Genomic DNA, 20,004 nt, shown 5'->3' on the forward strand with positions numbered 1-20,004 from the left:
TAATCAACAGGACAACCATGCTCAATTGTTTTCTTCTCAACATGTGAACACAGCAGATAACATCATGTTTGGGATGTTAAAATTATTTGAATGCAGCAGCTAATGTATAGCATGAGCAAGTCACGATTTGTATGGTGCAAGTTTGTCCAATCAGCTGTCAAATCACAGTCGCTGTTACCCTATGTTGAAAGGGTTTGCACATAATGTTTGCTGTACTGTGCAAATATGGAAAAAGATGCATTTTATACTGTATTTTTACACGTGTAATTTGTGGCCTTTTTATAATATTACAATATAAACATAGGGTTTGGTGTAGGCAGAATCAGAAGCCTGTTTCTCTTGCATAATTTATTTAGTTCTCCTAAAAGTTTCATATGTAACCTGGGGCCCTACTTCTTTGGAAATACATACATAATTGTAATATAAAGATATTGTGCCTTTGCCTGTTTCCAAATGAGTTGTAATATTTCTAAATAATGGTATTCATTTACAATTCAACCACACTAAAGATGATATACATGTACAACAATAAAGAAAAACATTAAAGTTGTGTTTTATATTTTAGTTATTCAGTTACACTAGACTTTTTAGAGATTTTTACTGATGCAGCAGTGTCCTGGAAATAAAATCTAATTAAAAGCATCCACCATTTTTAAGTATCAAAACATATATATATGACTGGTCCTAATGCAATAAAAACTTCAACAACTTAGTGATCTGACAGATAATTTAATGGTTGCTAAGAGACAGAGAGTGGGTTAATAAATCTTGGACAGTGTTGAGTGCTCATTAGTGACTCAGACCAAATAACTGAGTGTGTGCATGTACTGTAAGTGTGGATATATGTGTGGGCTGCATTTTTCAGTAATATAATATTACATTTAGGGTTTGTCAATAAAGCTAACAGGATAATTCCAGGGGACCCAACAAGAAGTAGATTAATTGAATGTAGATCCTTTTCCTCTTTTGTCCCTCTGGTATCTTTTATAACAAAGACCAGATCAGCTGACACCACTGGTTAGTCCTGCGGCCATTTTAAAGTTGTTTCTATATGGTGTCTCTGTACAAATAAATAAGGATAAGGATTAAGTACAGGTCCTCCATCCACATCACGTTGGAAAAACCACTCTCCAAGTCCTGCACCTCCAGCTCTGGTGTGAATTAGCCTAAAAGCCAGTCCACCTGCAGCTCATTTATGAAGGCTGCTGAGGCCCATCTGCAGGTGTGAAGCCTTGTTCCTGCATCTTGTCTTTGTATTTCAAGTAGACTCTTCTCTTTGTGAAATATTTCACCTGCAACAAAAACAGAAAAGGTGAGAATCAATCCTGCCCAAGTGAATTAAAACGGTGTGTAGCAGATTAGGAAAAAAAGTGAAACTTTACCCACTGAGCAGGGCATTTTGCCTCAAATTCACTCTGGTACTTCTGGCAGGCTGAAACGTTGTCACCATTATAATCCAGACATTTCCACAGCTGGTCCCTGGTGTCCCAGCAGGCCTTCCTCTCTGCTGAATTTGGAGCCGACATCACTTCCAGAGTCTGGGAGGGGATGTAAGAAAAGCAAACTCTTGATAAACAGGTACAGGTACAAATACACAAGTCTGTACTATTACACTAGTTACAGTGTCATTATTTGAATACTACCGCTTATCTCATGCCATGTAGTTTCTGTGTGTTATGATCCTCACAAAATCTCTGGCTAAATAGGATTTAATTAGGATTAGTCAAACATTCGACTGCAAATCATTTGATTCTTCTTCTTGAGTAGGAGCAATGCACATGTATGTCCATCAACATGGACATGCCAGATTGTAACCAAGGTGACCAATTTACATCTGTTGTCCCAAAATATATAAACTTATACTAAAGTATATGACATTTATGAGAAGAAAAAAAACGGATAAGGAATATCAGTAAAAGCTGTATTCCACTTCACAAAGACGGACAAATGACAATATAATATGAGTAAAAACAGAAAATAGGGACCTCAATTGTAACGCTCACTGGGTGTCAAAATGTTAAATATAAACGTACAACATCTTTCGCTTGTCTATAAAGGCATGTAAGATGATAGTATCTATGTTAATTCGTATTAAACTGAACACTCACTCACTGAATGAAGGATTAAAAACCTCCCGGGGGTTTTCTTCTTTCTCTCTCCAGCTTCTGTCTTCTCCTGTCACTCCACAAAACCAGGAGAATCACTGTTAATACCGCCGTATCACTAAAAACACAAGATTTTGAAGAGGTTTTGGTCACAGTGGCGTTGTGTAAAGTGAAGGACGTGCACCACGGTACTTCCTTGTCGCGGCGTGATGACGTCGTCTAGTCGTGGTTAGCAAAGTGTACCAGGTGGTGGCGCAGTTCGTTAATAATTGTGGCTGAAAACAAGCCCGTCAAACATCTAAACATCTAAAATTTTGAGTTAACAAGTAAATACGACGCATTTGAACACAAAGTTAGCCTGAAGAATGGTTTTGTGAAAGCCAGTGAAAGGATGAAACAACGCCAGAGTAAGTACTTAATTATTAGTTAGTGTGACGCTCTTTCAAACATGTGCTTCATTAATTATAATATGCATGCACTTGTTTTGCAATGTTTTAACATGAAGTGTTCAACATTTACATTCCGGATTTAATGTCATTGATGTCACGTTTCATTTATAGGCCTTTGTTTAACTATATAGTGTCAGCCTTTGTCATTGCAGCCATTTTGACATGTTTAGCAGGACAAGCTCAGGAACTCAGCCATCATTAATTTACATTATTTACACCTGCGCCAACTGTGACCTGTCAAAATGAAAACGCCCCCCAAATAATGATAACTAAAAAATAAAAATCAGTGAATATGTGTCAGGAACTGTTTCGCAAGCTAAATCATGAAAATCATATAAATAAATGATATATCAAAAGATAGTGACAACAACTTTTCCTTTGTGGAATTTAATGTGAATAAGATATATATTGTTGTTGTCAGTCAGTAAGGTACTATCTATGTTTTCCAACCTACAAGGGACAACCTATATTTTCTTTAATGATTCCTATAAATGTATTAATCTATAATGTTGTGGTTATTGCAATGATTTTATATAAAAAAAGAAATCACTGCAGTAATTCACACTTGTTTCCCCAAAGTAGCCTTTATCAGAGAATAAAGGTGAAATGTTTGTGTATGTGTTGTGTATGTTGAAGTTTATGTTCACGTTTCATTGAAATCGGTCAAAAAAAGCTGTTTCTTTTCATAATGTGAAAACTTCTTTTTATTCTTCTGCAAAACCATGTTTAGTTCAAATATTCTAAATTCTGTCCTTGTTGAACTTTGTGTTTTACAAATATCGTTAAATCCGAAAGCCCCACTCGCCTTTTATTCTTTTGCCACTGAGCTGCATCCACAATTAGGTGTGTGTGTGTGTGTGTGTGTGTGTGTGTGAGGGAGACAGTGCATGCATGTGTGTAAGACTTGCCAGTGAGTAAGGACAGAATGAAAATGTGTGTGGTTGATCAACTCTCCCTCTCCCTCTCTGTGTCTTTTTCTCCCTCCTTTAGCCACAGTGACGGAAAATAGTCCGACTGGTTGCCATGGCGCCCAGCACAAATCCATCTCAGTTTGTCTTCTTGTGCAGACTGAAGGGAATTAAAAACACAAGCACTCTACTGCAGGGGTGAGGTGCGTGCCCTCTTCTTAGGAAAGTAAGTGTTTGTCCCTCTGTGTGTGTGCGTGCATGTGTGTGTGTGTGTGTGTGACTTCAGTGTGTCTCTGGTGCTGCCACAAAGACAGAACATTCACTATTTATGTCACACACCATTTAACAGCTGACCCGACTTTTAAGTGTGTTTCCTCTGCTGTCGATGAGATTGTTTTAATCTCTGCAGCAGTATGGAGACGTAAAGCCTCAGAGCATAAGTGATGTTCCTTACACAAGACAACACAAATTCACCAAATGTCTGCAAGTTAAAAGGACCAGAGTGTGGACCAGGAGTTGGTGGCATCCAGGGCTGCAGTTACATCCTGCAACCAACTTTTGCTTCATGTTCATCATATTAGTGTATTTTATACATGAGAAATTATGGCATAAAAACATGGAAGCAACATGAAACATGAGAGCCAGTGTTTGATTGGTCTTGATTTTGGGCTACGATACAACCATGCGGAGAAAAACATGGCAGATTCCATGGATGTGTAATATAAAGGTCTCTTTCCAAGGTTACTTTCTCCTGATATATACCCTCTAAATCATGCACACAGGACCTTTAAAATAATTCATCTGAAAATGAATATATAGTTGATTAAAATGTGAATAAACCACAAAACGGACATACTGTAACCCTGTTTTCAAGTCAATCAAATTCCGGTTGAGGTAACTATGGCGTGGAGACCTCTTATGTACCATCAGTAACAATATATCAAGGATGTAGTTTAACCTGCAATTCACTTTATAAAATCCTTAAAATCTATTAATCTAAAGACAAATTACCATGTCCTTCGGTTTTTGTTTTAAAACCCGATTGCGTATATTTGCATGTTTTATTTTTCAGCTACTACGATTCACAAGTTCTTTAATATTTAACTGTGAATATTTTGTTCTGTAGATGTGCTTGGTTTAAGTAGCCAAAACAGTATCAGGGGAGCATTTTTTTCATAACTGGCTGCAGAGTTTTAAAGTCATGCTGGAAATATCTGAAAAATGAAGATTGTGGATGTCATGTATGCCTCTAATACTACATTATTCATTCTTATTTGTGTTGATTGGCTCTATTGCTTTTTTATTAAGAAAGGATCCACTCATTATATTATTTTTAAACTAAGATACATAAAATAGTATGAAAATATTGATGAACATGTCTTTGTCGCTGTACAGTCTGTTGGGGTTTACCAGGTTATGTGCCAGTTCTAGTAAATGTTACGTGCACTACACAGGTTGCATCATTGGGATTTGAATCTTAATCCTGGCAGTGTTGGTGATTTAACATATCAGGAAGTGCTGCCTCTCTCCACCTCAAACTGTAGCTCTTGTAAAGTATTTTGCTTTACATGTGCACAGCCTTTCATTACTCTCTGGTAGCTCTTGAAGATATTGCCTCATTCTGTTTGAAGCTCTTACTTCCTGGGTTTTTTTCAACCAAACACATTAGGCTTAGTATGAATCCCTATCAGAGTCTCAGCAGACAAGTTGTATTTACTGACAGGATTGTTTTATGACACCTCCCTCTGTTTTTGACCTCACATTGGTTGCAGTCTTTTCACACTTTCCAGTTTACACTGTACCATCGTATTTGATACATTTAATACATTTTTATTTGAGTTGTCTCATGCTCCATTAGAGTGTTGGCATGTTGTAACGCAATTAAACCCATGCTAACCAATATCTACTTGGATGAGAGATTGACCATAAAGCCCAGGCTGTGCTTGATTGTGTTAAAGGTAGCTGTGGGCGAATGGGGTTCCATGAAGTGTCCTTTTAAAAACACTGGTGGTCTACCTGTGTATCAACTGGTGCCTTCAGAGACTTGTGGGTGTGACGTGGTGTGTTTTTAATGGTGTAGTTTTGAGAGCATGGTTGCTAAGCAATGGCAATGACAGGTGGATAACTTTAATGTAATTCAAGAAATATAGATGGAGGACAACAAACAATTTTTGACTCTATATGAATAAAGTAACAGTATATTCACTTATCATACATTGAAAAATAAAGCTTAGCCATTTTTGAAAACCTCAGCAAAAAAAAACACAACTCATGAACCTGGAGCTTTCAGAGTCTTTCCACTTATGATATTGTATTCACAAAATGGGGGGTTGGGTTGTTTAAATCTTACCATAATACCACAATATTCATGAGTTTCAGAAGTGTTTCCTCAAGAGTAAATAATTCAAATGCTGTAAATGTCACTTCACAATAAGACAGGCATAAATGTGAAAACACACAATTAAATACACACAGTGTCACGCCTTTTCAGTTCCTCTCTTGGAAACACACACACATGCTCATATCTATTGGTAGGAGCTGTAGCTGCTTGATACAGTCAACAAATGACCATCCTGACATTAGTCTTTTCTCCAGATGTCAGAATCTGGTCTCTGTGTGTTTTCCGATCAAGGAGTCGTCTCTAAAGGAAACCTCTGAACGATCTTTGTTGACTATTATAGGGTGTATATTCTCTCTAAAGGGGTAAAGTCTTTGCTCAGTCTGAAGTGAAGAGAAAAGAACAGAAGCTAATGTGAATGTATATGTTTACAGCATTACAGCAGTGGCTACAGTGTCTTTATTTCTTCTTCTTTTATGGGGTTTAGTGGCAGCTTGCATCCATGATGTTGCATCACTGCATGATAATATTTACACACACGGTAGATAATAGAAGCCTTCAACACTGAAACATGCACTGTGACTCCTGTATTTTATTGTTGCTACATTGACATTTTGTGCACAGATATTTGTGTTAAAATGGCTGATATCAACAAAACGCATGCATATATGTTTTTTTTTCACACACAAATTACATTTAACATTCACCCAAAACCAATTTATTTGCAAGTCTAACAAGCCACACACAGAGCCACGTTGCTCCATGGCAGGCATCGACCACTGTCTCTCTCTCACTCTCTCTCTCCCCCCTCACATACACACACACGCACACGCACACACACACACACACACACACACATCGACCAGTATTCCTGTATTTGTCAGCGGGTGGCGTCCACAATACTGACCCCCAGATGCCACCACTGGACATCAATATCAATGTCAATTCTGAAACAACATTCACTGTCATGGCAACAGGGGTTTGGAAACACACACCTAAACACAATCACAGGCACATAAACAAAGCATGTGAATATAATAATTATAGTGTGAATGTGCAGCTTCCCTTGACATTTAAGAGAAAGAAAGTATTTGACAGCAAACTCTTCACTTTAAAACTCAGTGTTTACATTACCAAGACCGCATCATACACTGAATGATTGTGAATTAGTGGTACACTGAATCCTCTTCCAACTGGAAGGTTATGGGTTTGATTCCCGGCTCTACTACTCCTACCTGCCAATGTGTCCTTGGGCAAGACACTTAACCCCATGTTGCTCCTGATGGCTGTGCTGGCAGTGTTTGAATGGGTATGAAAGTTGTGTGACAGAAAATGTGGACACCGTAGTTTCAACCAAAATGTTACACTCTTGTTCCGAGTTGCACAATTTTGGGCACCACTGTAATATTTGACAAGAAAAGCACAATATAAATACAAACCATTTACCTTTTGCTCCGTCATATAATGTCATATATTATAGTGGTGCCCAAAATTATGGTGTCCATGTTTTCCCAAAGATATTATGTGTGATACATTGAGCGAATGCAAATCCGATAGACAGAGCTGACAAAAGATGACCTGAATGAAGTGCAGATGAGATGTTGACTCTACAGTCACAGAGAGGAAAGAGAGAGCAAACATAATCCATAATCCATAGCTGCCAGTAGCTGCTGTGGAGCTTTACACAGTAACAAGATCGAAAAAAAACCTCTTTATCTTTTTTGCAGGAGGCTGTAGTGGTGGTGGGATTGTCACTATGTATGACGTATGTTTGTTTGTTTTTTAAAAAGTATGTTTCTAAACTTTTTACATCAAAGACTCAACAAGGAAGCATTTTTCAAGGAGCATTTACAATACTTTCTATCTGTATTAAGTCTGGTTTTGTTAGTAATTTCTCAAACCGGTGTTAGAATCATCAACATGTTGTTAGTTCACCAACCACACTCACATTCTCCAAACAAATGCACAGGTTTTTATCCCGGAAGCACCGGGGCAGAGGGAATATTGTAACAAGCATCCGAAAAAATGTTGGACCAACAATTGAGACAAGGCTCCAGTCTGAATTAAAGAGGATTATCGCTCTTAATTTATGCAAATGAATGCACACACACTAACGAGAGCAGCATGTTATTGTGTGACCAAAGCCTGCCTCACACACACTCACACACACTTGCTCTCACAAACATTCATAAGCTTCCACAACTGTGTGTTATTGCACCACTGAAGCCTGTTGCTTGTGGAGCTACACTCAATCTGTTTCACAAGATACACACTCACACAGTATTATGCCATTGTGTACTTCATGGGAATCTTGCAGTCCAACCGCTGCCAAATCTCACCATCACACACACAGAAAGAGAATGATTCCCTAGTGGGACAGTCCTGGCTTGGCTTGATCCACATTCTTGTTCTGTTGTGTGACGCTTCTTCAGTTCAGCAGACCAAAGCCCTTTCACTGCTTTAAACACACACACTGTGAGGTAAAGCTTTCTAAGGCACTCCAATGAAGCTTCTCATGAAAATCCACCACTAGAAGATACAGACCTGTTGACTGTCTCTGGTACTCAGGGGTCAGATAATGGATGTTTGAATTACCTCTGCCATACATAATGTTTGTTTCCTATGCTGTCACTCTTCATATGTTACCTGTTTTCCCATCAAGTACTTGTCTTATCATAATACAGCAGATCAGTCCAATTACCACAAAGCACGAGTCATTCCATCGAAATACTCTTATTTCTACATGAGCATAGAAAAATATGTAACTTAACAAGGACAGACGCTTAACTACTGTAAATGAAACCAGCCACAACCAGCTAGACACTGTAGTATGAAAGTAAAGCTGCCTGTAACTGATAATTATTTATTTAGTTTATGTATTATTCACTTGATTGATCTATTGGTTGTTTCGCCCCATTAATGTCAGAAAATTGTGACATTGATTCCCACAAAGCAAAGCTGTTGAGTTTACTGACATAGAGGGGTGAAAAAAGCAGAAGAATTTACATTTAAGAAGCTGAAAATGAATAACTTATTTTAAAAACCCATAACAAACAAACACAAAAAACACAATTGAAAATGGATCAATTATAGTAATTGTTGGCTAATTGACTAATCTGTTAACTGCTTAATTATTGCAGCCCTAATAAATAATAATAATAAATATTACAGTAACACAAACAGATTTAGGTGAATAATGCAGTATTCGCGTATCATCAAATTCATTATTCAAGTTTATTGTCGTGTTTTTTTCAGCAGACAAAATAATGCTACTGTAGATTAGATTTTCACACACTGCAGCACACACTCTCTCTCACACACACACACACACACACACACATCTGTCCCTGTGGTCATGTCATAAGAATATTACAGCAGTGATTTCCACAGTGGGCGGCGCGCGTTACATATGTGAGTGCGCGTCCCCACTCACCCAACCAGACCTCACTTCTTAAACCAAACCCAGCCGAGCCGCGCTGATCCGAGCCAAACCAACCCGAGCATTTTAGAGGCAGCAGAGGAGGCACGATGATGTGGTAGCGCATCTTTACGCACCTGATCCCTGCACAAACCCACCGTCTGCCTCTTTACGCTCAATTTTCACGCCGACACCATGGAGACGGCGCTTCACAGGACCGATGTTCTCGTTTCCCAGCTGCTCCTTTTCTGCCAAATAGGTAAGAAAGTGAGTGGAGTGTGGCTGCTGACATGTGATGCTGTGCTCAGCCTGAAACGATTGAGCGCTACGCGTGTGTTTTATTCCCGTGGATAATCTGCACACGCCGGTGTGCGTGTTCAGACTATGCAGTCAGCGCCGAAGAAATATGCATTTTCACTCGTAAATGACATTTCTTAAAACGTGCCCTTTTGAGGGGTAACGTGTTTTTACAGAGTGAATATTCCTGTCCACTCTGATTTGGTTCCAGGCGAAGATTTCTATTAACATGTTGAGCCATTTTCTTAAACACAAGTTGAAGTATAGGCGGTGAATGACATGCAATGTGCAGGGTGATTGCTCTGGCTTCTGTTATCCTGGTGGACAGTGGATGTGTGAAATGTGCTCTGTAACTTGGAGCTGCTGCTGCGGCAGTAGGCTACATATTTTTTTTTTTTTTTACAAATAATGTTTCTATGATATTTTAAAGGGTCGTATGCAACCTTCTTTGTGCTTAAATTGTAGACCTATACACATGAGTTCAAATGCATGTGTGTGCCCCATTTGTGTAATTTTGATAGCTAAACACCCATTCTTCATTATCTGAAACTATTGTTTAAATGATAAATAATTAAAAATTTCAGGGTCCCTAGTGTGCATGTACTGGACAACAGTTCTATAGGCAGTGTAGGCAGGTTTTATTGAAATGGGTAAACGCTCCAGTCTTCCAGTTTCATCACAACAAGTGGATAAGTTATGTTCAGTACTCTGAGCATTCAAGATAATCACTTTATCAGGCCAATCAGTGTCAAATTAACAGCAAATAATCATTATGCACCCTCAGTTCACACTTACACCAGTGGCATGTGCAAAATCTAGTTTAAAGAGAAAGATTAAGCTTGCGTTTCAGTGCTCCCTCCATATTGTCACATTAATTCAGGAGCCCTGAAATACTCTAAGCTTCATATCCATGTGATTTTGAAGCTCAATTCAAGCTCTAATAGGAAAAAGAAATCACCTTATGGCTAAGCAAATCAAAATTACACATAATGTCATTGTCATGCTTGACATAGAGATGCAAGGACTGATACATCTGTAGAAGCAATATATGAGGCAAGTAATTAAGCTGTAAGCAGCTGTCCTGATGATTAGTAACAAATGTCAGCTGGGATGCAACTAATGTTTGAGTTAGTCACGCTGTTACATAGTTTGTCCTGCAGAGAGCGCTGATGAGCACAACCTTTTAAAATGTAAATTATCCCACTCACTATACTGTATATCACAACCATTTACATATTTAATATAGTCTCCTTTAAAGGGTTTACCACATTTTTACTAAATATTTACCCAATATTGATAATGTTATTAGCGTCAAAATGTAGGAAACCTATGTGGTCTATAGTTTTGTTGAGATCCTCCCAAACGCTCTGACAGCTCCCTGGTTGTCTGCTTTCTCCCGTCCTCAGTACAGCATTGGTTGACATTTCGATTTGACCTTTGGGAAATCAAACGGCATGCTAAAATGTTCGACCTGGATTCGTAAAAAGGTTATAGTTGTACCATTCAAATAAAGTGTAAGAGGTGAATCTCGCGACACTCAGTTGAGGAGGATGAGATCAGAGGTTTTCATGTCCTGAACTCATGCTCCCATTTGATGAGATTTTGTGTGATCAGATTTACTCAGGAGATCCTATTACAGTTTTTTCTTTTTTTAATATTCTGCAGTTTGGTGCAGAAACAGAAAATAGGGTAGATGTGATAGATTTGGTGAGTGAGCACTGTTACTACTGAAACTTAAGCTCACATTTAGGTTGTCTCCCAATTTCGCACTGCTCTTATTTCAGAAATGATCTCCACATTTAGCATCTGTCCACTACTTACTTAACCCCTTCCTTCACCTCTTCTACTGAAACTTCTCATGTTTATTTATATTTATTGATGCATTTATGTTGATGTTTTTTTTTTGGGCTACAGTGCATCATTTTTGGGGAATATTTTGTAGTTTTATGTTATTATTCTGCCTCTGTTTGGTGATCAACAACAGAAATGATGTAACATTATCTCTATGCTGCATCGTTTGTCGTAAAAAAGGCTCTTTTAAGCTATAATATCAGACCTGACTGAGGGAGTGTTTGTGTATACAGTGGAAGAGCAGAGGTTTGACTGGGGAAAATAAGTTGCAGCCGTCTGAATTTACTAGCACAATGCTGTTGCCTAATGATTTGAATGTAACTTCTAATTTGTATGTAAAATTCATACACTACAGTATTAATCTTGTCTATTCACCTTTCTGTTTTACAATGTACATAGAGTACATAGAGATGGGGGGGGTGAACGGAAATGGAGCATCCTTCAGCCATCTGTCCTGTAGTTGGACACCACACAGAATTTTTTTTCACACACTTCTGTGCAAACACACACACACACAAACAACTCACAGCAATGTTGTGAGAGCTCTCATTGCAGCTTTGTATGACTAAGCAGTTCAGCCAGTTAATAGTTTTTATAGCTCAACTGAGTAACACGTATTTCCAACAACAACAACATGGTTCCCTCTATACATTATACATCTTGCATATGACTTATCACACATGTGCTTGCTGCCTGTCCATACACACTGTTCTGCACACCTTGGGTATAATGTATATAACTCTTTTTTCATTGTTTAGAAAACCAGATAACAACATTACAGCAATGTCATTAGTTAAAATCTTCAACAGCAATGTCAGTTTTTTTCTTCTTCTCTCCATACAAGACAAATTGAATGCGATGCCTTCTGCTAGCAATCACCTGCATATGTTAGTTGTTTCCTGTCATATGGGGTGATACATTTACACTCTTGTCAGACTGCATTAGATGACTCACTGTTATGATTTCATAGGGTTTTGCTGCATTGGTCTCAACAACCTTAAAACTGTAGTAGACACAGTCCCTAGAAAATAACGTAGTTAATTATTGAGTGAGCAATCTCTCCTTTTCTGAAACACTCAATATTGACACAGCTTTAAATGATTTTGTCTTGCTTTCTTTTAGACTCCTTTTCATTTTTTTTTCAATGTTACTTTGCAGCCTAGGCAGGTCTTGTCAATGGTGGAACAGCAAATTTCTCAGTGTGCAGGTGCTTAGTAGAACAGCAATAGATGTGCGCTCGCCTTTTAATCTGTTTGGTAGATTCTCCTTTCCCAAGGCTAGATTTTCCTAAGAATAATAAAAAAAAATGCTCTCTCGGATCATTGGATTTACCTCATGCTGAACTATTATTATTGTGGAATTATTATTCAATAGTGTTGCCTACAGCAGGTTTGAAGGTTTGTATTATCCCTCTACAGTCAGTTGAATGGAAAGAAGAGATAAACGCACAGTGGGATTATTAGATTGATGACACATGTTGATTGGTGAGATTGAGGGACTCAGCTTGCATGCTAAAAACAACTCAATAACTGGCGTGTACAGACATCATTCGTCTTTGTGTGTGTATATAATATATTTTACAAAACCACTGCAGGGTTAACTATTCGTGGGTGTATTTTTACACTAATAAACACTTTGTTACACTTAATAACAAAATATTTGGTCTACCAAGTAGACCAGACCAATTAATTAGACAAAAACTGAGATAAATGTCGGCAGCTTTCCACCATACTCGGTGTAATAGGCAGTGTGTAATATTTAATGTGAGTTCAGTGATCATATGCTCTCCTTGTAAGAAACCATCTGGCCAACCAGGGCACGCAGAGTGGATGAACCAGAGGGGATTCATCCGGTGGCACATTTGGAAACCTGATAGTGTCATAGTATAACAAAACCCTGGCATACACATTCTGGCACACGAAGCATGTAGAATTTGTAAATAATATGAGGAGTGAGAACATACGCTCAGATTCAGAGGGTTTGGATAAGTAGATTTCAAAGGTAAATGTAACAAGTCTGCATGCTAATGTTTCACTGTAGCTATACCATACAGAAACACACAGATCTGACTTCTCTCTCTTGTTACTTATATATCTCTGTATTATCTCAGGGATTCTGCTGGTACTGAGTGCCAATGTGATATAGTTCTCGTTTTCCTCCCTAATTTAAAGTATTTATAACATTTTCACCCACCATGTGATGTCCAACTCAAACATTACTGTTTTGATGAATTGAATACCACGGTAATTAGGGAGTTGCTATGCTGACTGATCACTTTAAAGCTGCAGTATAAGCAACTTGTTAGTCAAGTTGGCAACATCTATAACACCCTGTTGTCTATGACACCTGCACAAATATCACAATGTCTATTAACCACCACTTATTATTATAACATTCTCTATTAACTTTTTTGTGACTTTATACTGTATAGTATAGTATAGTATAGTATAGAGATGTAATTGCATGTCTCCTTACTTCTAGCTTTAACTCTGGGCTGAAGATGAGATTATGTGAGCCGTAAAACACACACACGCACAGGCACATACAGCATGATAAAGCTTTATAACCCAGTGAGGGAGATAAGTCTAATTCGCACAAGTTTCCACAATTTATTTTGTTTTTATGTTGGCAGTCAAACATTTTTATGTTCTGAATTTTACAGACTTAATATTCCAAGCTTTCATTTTGAAAGCAAATCCAACTTTATTCTGTACTGATGGAAGTGGGTTGCACAGTTACTTTACTTTGGCATTGCTAAAAAAAACACACAGATGTTACATTAAATAATTGAAAGCCTGGTTTGGGTTAGTGATATTTTGTGTTCCTTCCCTAGGACACTCTGCCTCTCCCCGCTGGTGTTTCATCTAACTTCTCCATCTAAAGCATTTTATTCATAATTGCTGCTCTTATCCTTAAATCCACTTAGCAGCCGTCTGCGCCTATTGTGGCAGCATGCGGTCACAGTTATTTTAGATCCGGTCTGTGCTATAAGGACAGCTGGATCGCTTTGATGCTGAGCAGCCTGGACAAGGACCGCGGCTCAGTGAAACACTTGTGTCACTCAAAAGTTTGTGCAGTAGACCTTGGCAGTGATTGGTAGTTGGTCGAACAAATTCTCAAAAGTAAATTTCCAAATCACAGTGGTAGAAAATCACTCTCGCAAAACTCAGCAGAGCAGACACAAATATAAAGAGGAGAGGGGGTTTGCAACGTCAGCTACAATATGGTTTTGCAGGTACAGCAAACAACAGATGTCCACAGCTTCTGATGTGTTTGTTGTTGGTGAGAAACACGGCCTTCTTTTATTCCTTCCTTCACCTTCTCACTTTATCCTGCCTGGCTGGTTTTGCAGCCTGCATTAATGGAAGGCAGTGACATTGGATGTCAGATTTCCAGTGCTGAGCCAGAACCATGTGACAGAAATACAAACTTCTCAAACAAACTCCTGCAGCATCAGCCACTTCTCCACTGTTAAATCACTAAATCAACACTTTCTACCACAACCTGTAAGTAATAAGCAGTGTATTTAGTATTTGTTATGTGTTTTATACTGCAGGATTGTTTGGTAGTTTTCTTTGACCTTTGCATTGGAATCCAATGCAGTACCTAAAAACTCTCCAGGAAGTTTGTATTTGAGTTTGTATTTTGAGGATCAGTGCATTCAATTTATAAATAAATGTATTTATTTGTAGTTTCAACAAGTGACCGTAGTTTATACAGTTTGTTGTACGACTGTGGTATGAAGGCAAATGTGACCAGACTGTTGTAAAAAGCCAGTTGTCATGGAGAGGATTGAGATGCCTTTTTCTTGTTGAAACCTGGAAATCATATACAGTGTTGCCATTGCTTTTAGATATAAGAGACAAATTGTAGCATAAAATATAATAGATGATAGTTTAGATAAGAGCCTGTACTTTCTCCCACCTACATTACTGATTTCTCAGAAGTTTGGATGTGCAAGGGGATGGCATTTCAGATCTACTTTAAACCTGCTTAAAATAATCTTGAATCTTGGTGTTTAGTTGGAAAAGTGACTGCTAACAAGAAGTCCTTATGACCTTACTTCCACCTGAGGAGTAAGTAAATGGTCTGTATTTATATAGCGCTCGTTTAGTCTAGTCTAGTTGATGACCACTCAAAGCTGCTTTATACTACACTTTTGCCATTCACCTATTCCCTCCCTCCCACACTTTTCGTACAGTGCAACTATGTGCAGCATTGTATAAAAGTGTGATCTTTCATACCCATTTGCACCATTCTTGCCCAAGACTTGCAGAGACTCCCTATTGCCCCTAACCTTCGAGTTGAAAGAGGACTCGCTCTACTACTGAGCTACCGTCACCCGTCACCCTGTGTTTTAAGTATTAAAATGAGGATTTGCATGTCATATCAGTCTCTTTAATCTCATTCTTCGTAGTGTCAAAAACAACTTTTTGGTCCCCAATATCACAACCGCGAATTTGTATCAATACCGATATCAGTACGATATGTTAACTTTGCTGTCTATATGACATTTGCCACTTAACTATAACCTGCAATTTCAAAAACGTAATGATCCAATAGTGTGCGTGGCAGACCTTTGCTGCTCTCATTCATGTCCTTGTCACAAGACAGTGGTGGTGGACGTTTATCCTTACAACATGTTTACTTGTGTTTGGTAAAGCATTTCTATTGTATTTAAGGTTTACTTTACATTTTTCAATATATGATCTTGTGATTTTGGCCAGTATCGGACTGATACAGAAACTGCAGTGTGTATATATATGATAAGAAAGGGCGGAGGTGTGATAGGTTCCAGGGAGAACGTTGAGAGAGGATTTGGATCGACATATTTGGACAGAGGAATAACTGAGGATAACCAACAGATGAGTGTGGGTCAGATGAGGAGAAGACCACAGTATCATGGAGAACAAAAGGTGAAAAGGAGAGGAAGAGTGAAACCAAGTAGCTGAAACTAAACTCCAATGCTCTCGCTGTAGTCTCTCCAGTCGAAGAGCTGTGTCTGAAGTTTCACCAGCTGACAATGGCTGTCTGTCTCCGCCGGTGCCCGCACACAAAAGCCACTGTTGTGTTTTTAAAAGACTGGCACCAAGGACTGAGGCTGCTGGAGAGGGAGAGAACCTTTCTGCCACTCGGCCGGACATCTAATGGGCATGTGAGCCTTTTACAACATGAATGGACTCGTAGAGACAATGGACACTCCAGCTTCCAGGATAATTCTTTACATAATATGTGTACATTTCTTAAAGGGATAACCAGACACTTCACCTTTTAACTAAGTAACTACTGAACGCATCTGAATCCAACGTACTCACCCTTCCATGCTATGGAGCACACTAAAGATGTTCCTTGCAACAGTTGTGTTTCCCTGTTGTATCTCGTATTTGTTCGTGCTGTCGTTGTGTGGCTGTGATTCATCCGTGTGACTGTTGTCTTGCAAATTTTGCAAACGCGATGATTCAAAGGCATTGTTTGAAATCCTAAGACCTACATCAGGGGTCATACAGGTCGTGGCAGCACTGAGGCTCACCAAAACCACCCTGCTTCTTGTGGCTTTGCCTTACTTGATGTTGCAAGTGGTATGAACTAAAATGTCATTCTAATATGACTATTAAAGGATATAATGTATGTTTTTTTTTAAAGATTAAAGTTTTTGGCTAAAACTTGACATGATGGTATTTGTGTAGTCGTATTGCATTGGACGATTCACAACACAAAGTAATTCTATCGCCAAAACACTGCAGAGAACAGCGTTGCCTCAGTGTCTTCTGTGTTTGTCATGCAGACGTTTTTATTATAGCACAACAGAACAGGAAAATTATTCTTACTTTCATTTTGTTCCTGGTCTAGATGTAATAGTGTTTTGTTGATTACTGAGGTGAACATTTCTGAGGTTTGTGTCACTGATATTTAAATTAAAAACACTAAGACAGTTCTACTTCTCTCTTTGAAATGTAACTTTGCATATTTCTTTTATGTGACATTAAACAAAGTTGGCAAGTCAGTCTAATATCCTGTTGCAGTGTTCAAAGACAGAAACACTGAAATTACAAAAAAACAATTAGTGTAATCACAACTGAGAGTCTGCTTGGTTTTTGTTTCTCCCAAATACATGTATGGTTTTTTTGAAAACACATTTTGTGGCAGTGCTTTAATCTCATGAGCTGCAGGGTTGTTTTTAAGTCATTTAGGCAGCATTGAAGTCAAGTGAGAACAAAAACAAGCTGGTCTAATGAAAGTTAGTGGATGCGTGACTTTTGCTTTGTCAAGCGTGGAATTCAGAGACAAACCGAGTGGAAGTGAACTCAATTGAGCACAGGACAGACTTTCTTCTGCCAGTGAGAAAGTTCATCAGAGGACTGCAACTGTGACTAACTGGTGGTTGAAAGTTGTTTAACCCTCGCACCCACCAGCCGACCACCCTCCTAAGTCTTGCGCACACACACACACACACACACACACACACACACTTTTACACACATTTTAATAGAAATGTTTGGGTGGGCAATTGCACATAGTGCACACAGTGCAAAAGAGAAGTCTGCTGTATATTTGTACTACGTTTTTATAAACATAATATTTTTTTTATTTATCGTCTGTGTGTTTTGTGTGTGTGTGTATATTGTGTGTGCGTGCGCGCTGCCATCCAGACAAGTGAGGAATTGGGAGCGTGACCCCGCACTGAAAGATAGAGAGAAGAGAGGGGTTGGTTTTGTATCCATGGCGATAGAGAGAGTCGGAGGAGGAAGCTGACAGGAAGTCGGGGTGTTCCACACGCCATCGGGGGGCTCCTCTGTTGTCATGACGCTGTGAACTGTTGTCACAGAAAACTCAGCTCTTTGAGTCTGAAAACAGATTGGAAAAAAAAAACAACACGTTGACTGGATTTGTCAATGAGTGTACGTCATCGGCAGCCTCAACACTCGTCGATGAACAGTCATACTTTTATACTAAATGAATCCAGCTGTACCATGTGAAACAGAGATAGTTTATTGTCCTCGATGGACTTTCCAGACTGTGCGGTCGCTGTACTCAGAATTTTAATATTTAAGTTTCTTAATGTGTCATTCTTCCACTGATTACAGCAGGTCCACACGCCAGCCTTTGCTCTCCTCATTAAAGAGTGATCACAGCTTTTAGTTACAGTAAATCTTGCTGCTGTACTAATTTACTGCTGTGCTGCACTCAACTCTTACAGGATTAATAATCACGTACAGTGCTGTACAAAGACACATGCGCACACACACACACACACGGTATTTTCTCAGTTTGTACAGAACAGATGGAAATGGGGGATCTGACCGCTCTAACTGCGCAGGCAGATTAGTGGTACGCACACACAGGGTTAAAGTGGATATATATAATCATAAATGTTTACTGTTTGAAACAGAATTTGCTGTCTGTATCCACAGAAAACACATCTGAATGGGGAGTGAGCATCTGGGCATCAAACTCTCGCATACACACACAAGCATACATATGTGTTGTGAATACAGACTTCCTTCAGTCCACGAAGCTTTCTCCATCCTACACGTTTGCTTGTCCTATAAATGTTCTCACATCACACAGTCCTGTTTTCACATCTGCTGCGTCCAACGTTTGTGTGGTTGCGTCATCTCATTAGCAAATTTGTACTCATTGCGTGCATGTTGGTTTTAAGACTCTCTGTGTCTGTGTGTCTGTTATTCATAGCTTTTTGAGGAAATATGTTCGGCCTGTCTGCTTTAATTTTGTAGCCTATGGCAAAGATTCGAGGTCAGTCCCCTGCAGGTCTTCTTCTAACCCTCGCAGCTCATCAGAAATGTCTCAGTAAATTGTGGAGGAAACATGCTCATCCATTCCCTTTACACCAGGCTCTAGATCAGGTTTGGAAACGATTGGGAGTGTAATTAGGCAGCTCAGAAGAAAAGAAAAAATGTGAAGTTGTCAGTGGCGGCTGGTAGATAAAAATGTTGGGGGGGGCGGGCATATTTACACAAATCAAAAGAAAAACACAGCTGACGCGATCGATTAGAGAATAGACAGACGAGAGACACGGAGTGTTGCCTCTTGCTGTGACAGTATAGTGTTGTTTCAAACTAGTTTGATGTTCACAAAAGTTTATAACGATTACACATGGTAGTTACGGACTGTATCATTTTGTCGCCACACAATATCCTTATTGTGTGGCGTTTTTATCCTGCAGTGTGTGCGTGGATTCTGAATACTCCCTCTTCCTCTCACTGTCTAAAGATGTGCTGATTAGGGGTTCATTTACTCGGTTGTGAGTGTGAAAGGTTGTTTGTCTCTGATGTTTCATTTATTTGAGTGTAATTCAGTGTGTCAGGAAACTGTGCCAGTGTTGTTACAGAACGTTACGGGTTATTTTCCATTTGACATACTTGGGTCTGTCTTGGTTCGTTCATTTAAAACAAAAAAAAAATCTATCTCATGACAACTGTAACTGTCCCCACATATCCAACTCCAATATATGACCTACTACCCTTACATACTAAACATTTCATCCTTTGAGCCCCAACAGAAACCTAACCAGCCATCACTCTCCAGTTGTCACCGTGTGTTTTTGGTTGAAGCAGAGCAGCGTTTTAAATATCAGAACAGTTTGGTTTTATTGTGATACACTGGACATGGAGGGTGT

The 20,004-nt window shown here is 38.9% G+C and overlaps 2 protein-coding genes across 6 annotated transcripts in view; one reads left to right on the forward strand and one right to left on the reverse strand.

Moving 5' to 3' along the window:
* Positions 1-713: 713 nt before the first annotated feature.
* Positions 714-2,304, reverse strand: LOC131455785 (cytochrome c oxidase assembly factor 6 homolog). Of its 2 annotated transcripts, none has more exons than XM_058623574.1 (3): positions 2,113-2,304; positions 1,383-1,538; positions 714-1,292 (listed from the first exon to the last, which is right to left on the reverse strand). In XM_058623574.1, the coding sequence occupies exons 2-3, from the start codon at positions 1,524-1,526 to the stop codon at positions 1,194-1,196; spliced, it is 243 nt and encodes an 80-aa protein (XP_058479557.1). In that variant the 5' UTR covers positions 1,527-1,538; positions 2,113-2,304; the 3' UTR covers positions 714-1,193. The 2 variants fall into 2 exon arrangements, with proteins under 2 accessions (XP_058479557.1, XP_058479556.1); XM_058623573.1 differs by having other exon boundaries at positions 2,109-2,302.
* A 6,881-nt stretch (positions 2,305-9,185) lies between these two features.
* The window catches only part of ptprz1b (protein tyrosine phosphatase receptor type Z1b), a 47,453-nt gene continuing 36,634 nt past the window's right edge, over positions 9,186-20,004 (forward strand). For 2 of the 4 annotated variants that reach the window (XM_058623565.1, XM_058623566.1), the window contains exon 1: positions 9,186-9,477. In XM_058623565.1, the coding sequence (XP_058479548.1) occupies positions 9,414-9,477 (64 nt within the window). In that variant the 5' untranslated portion in view covers positions 9,186-9,413. The remainder of the gene's footprint in view (positions 9,478-20,004) is intronic. The other 2 variants (XM_058623568.1, XM_058623569.1) reach the window with 1 other exon arrangement.

Source organism: Solea solea, chromosome 3 (assembly GCF_958295425.1).
Source record: "Solea solea chromosome 3, fSolSol10.1, whole genome shotgun sequence".
NCBI lineage: Eukaryota > Metazoa > Chordata > Actinopteri > Pleuronectiformes > Soleidae > Solea > Solea solea.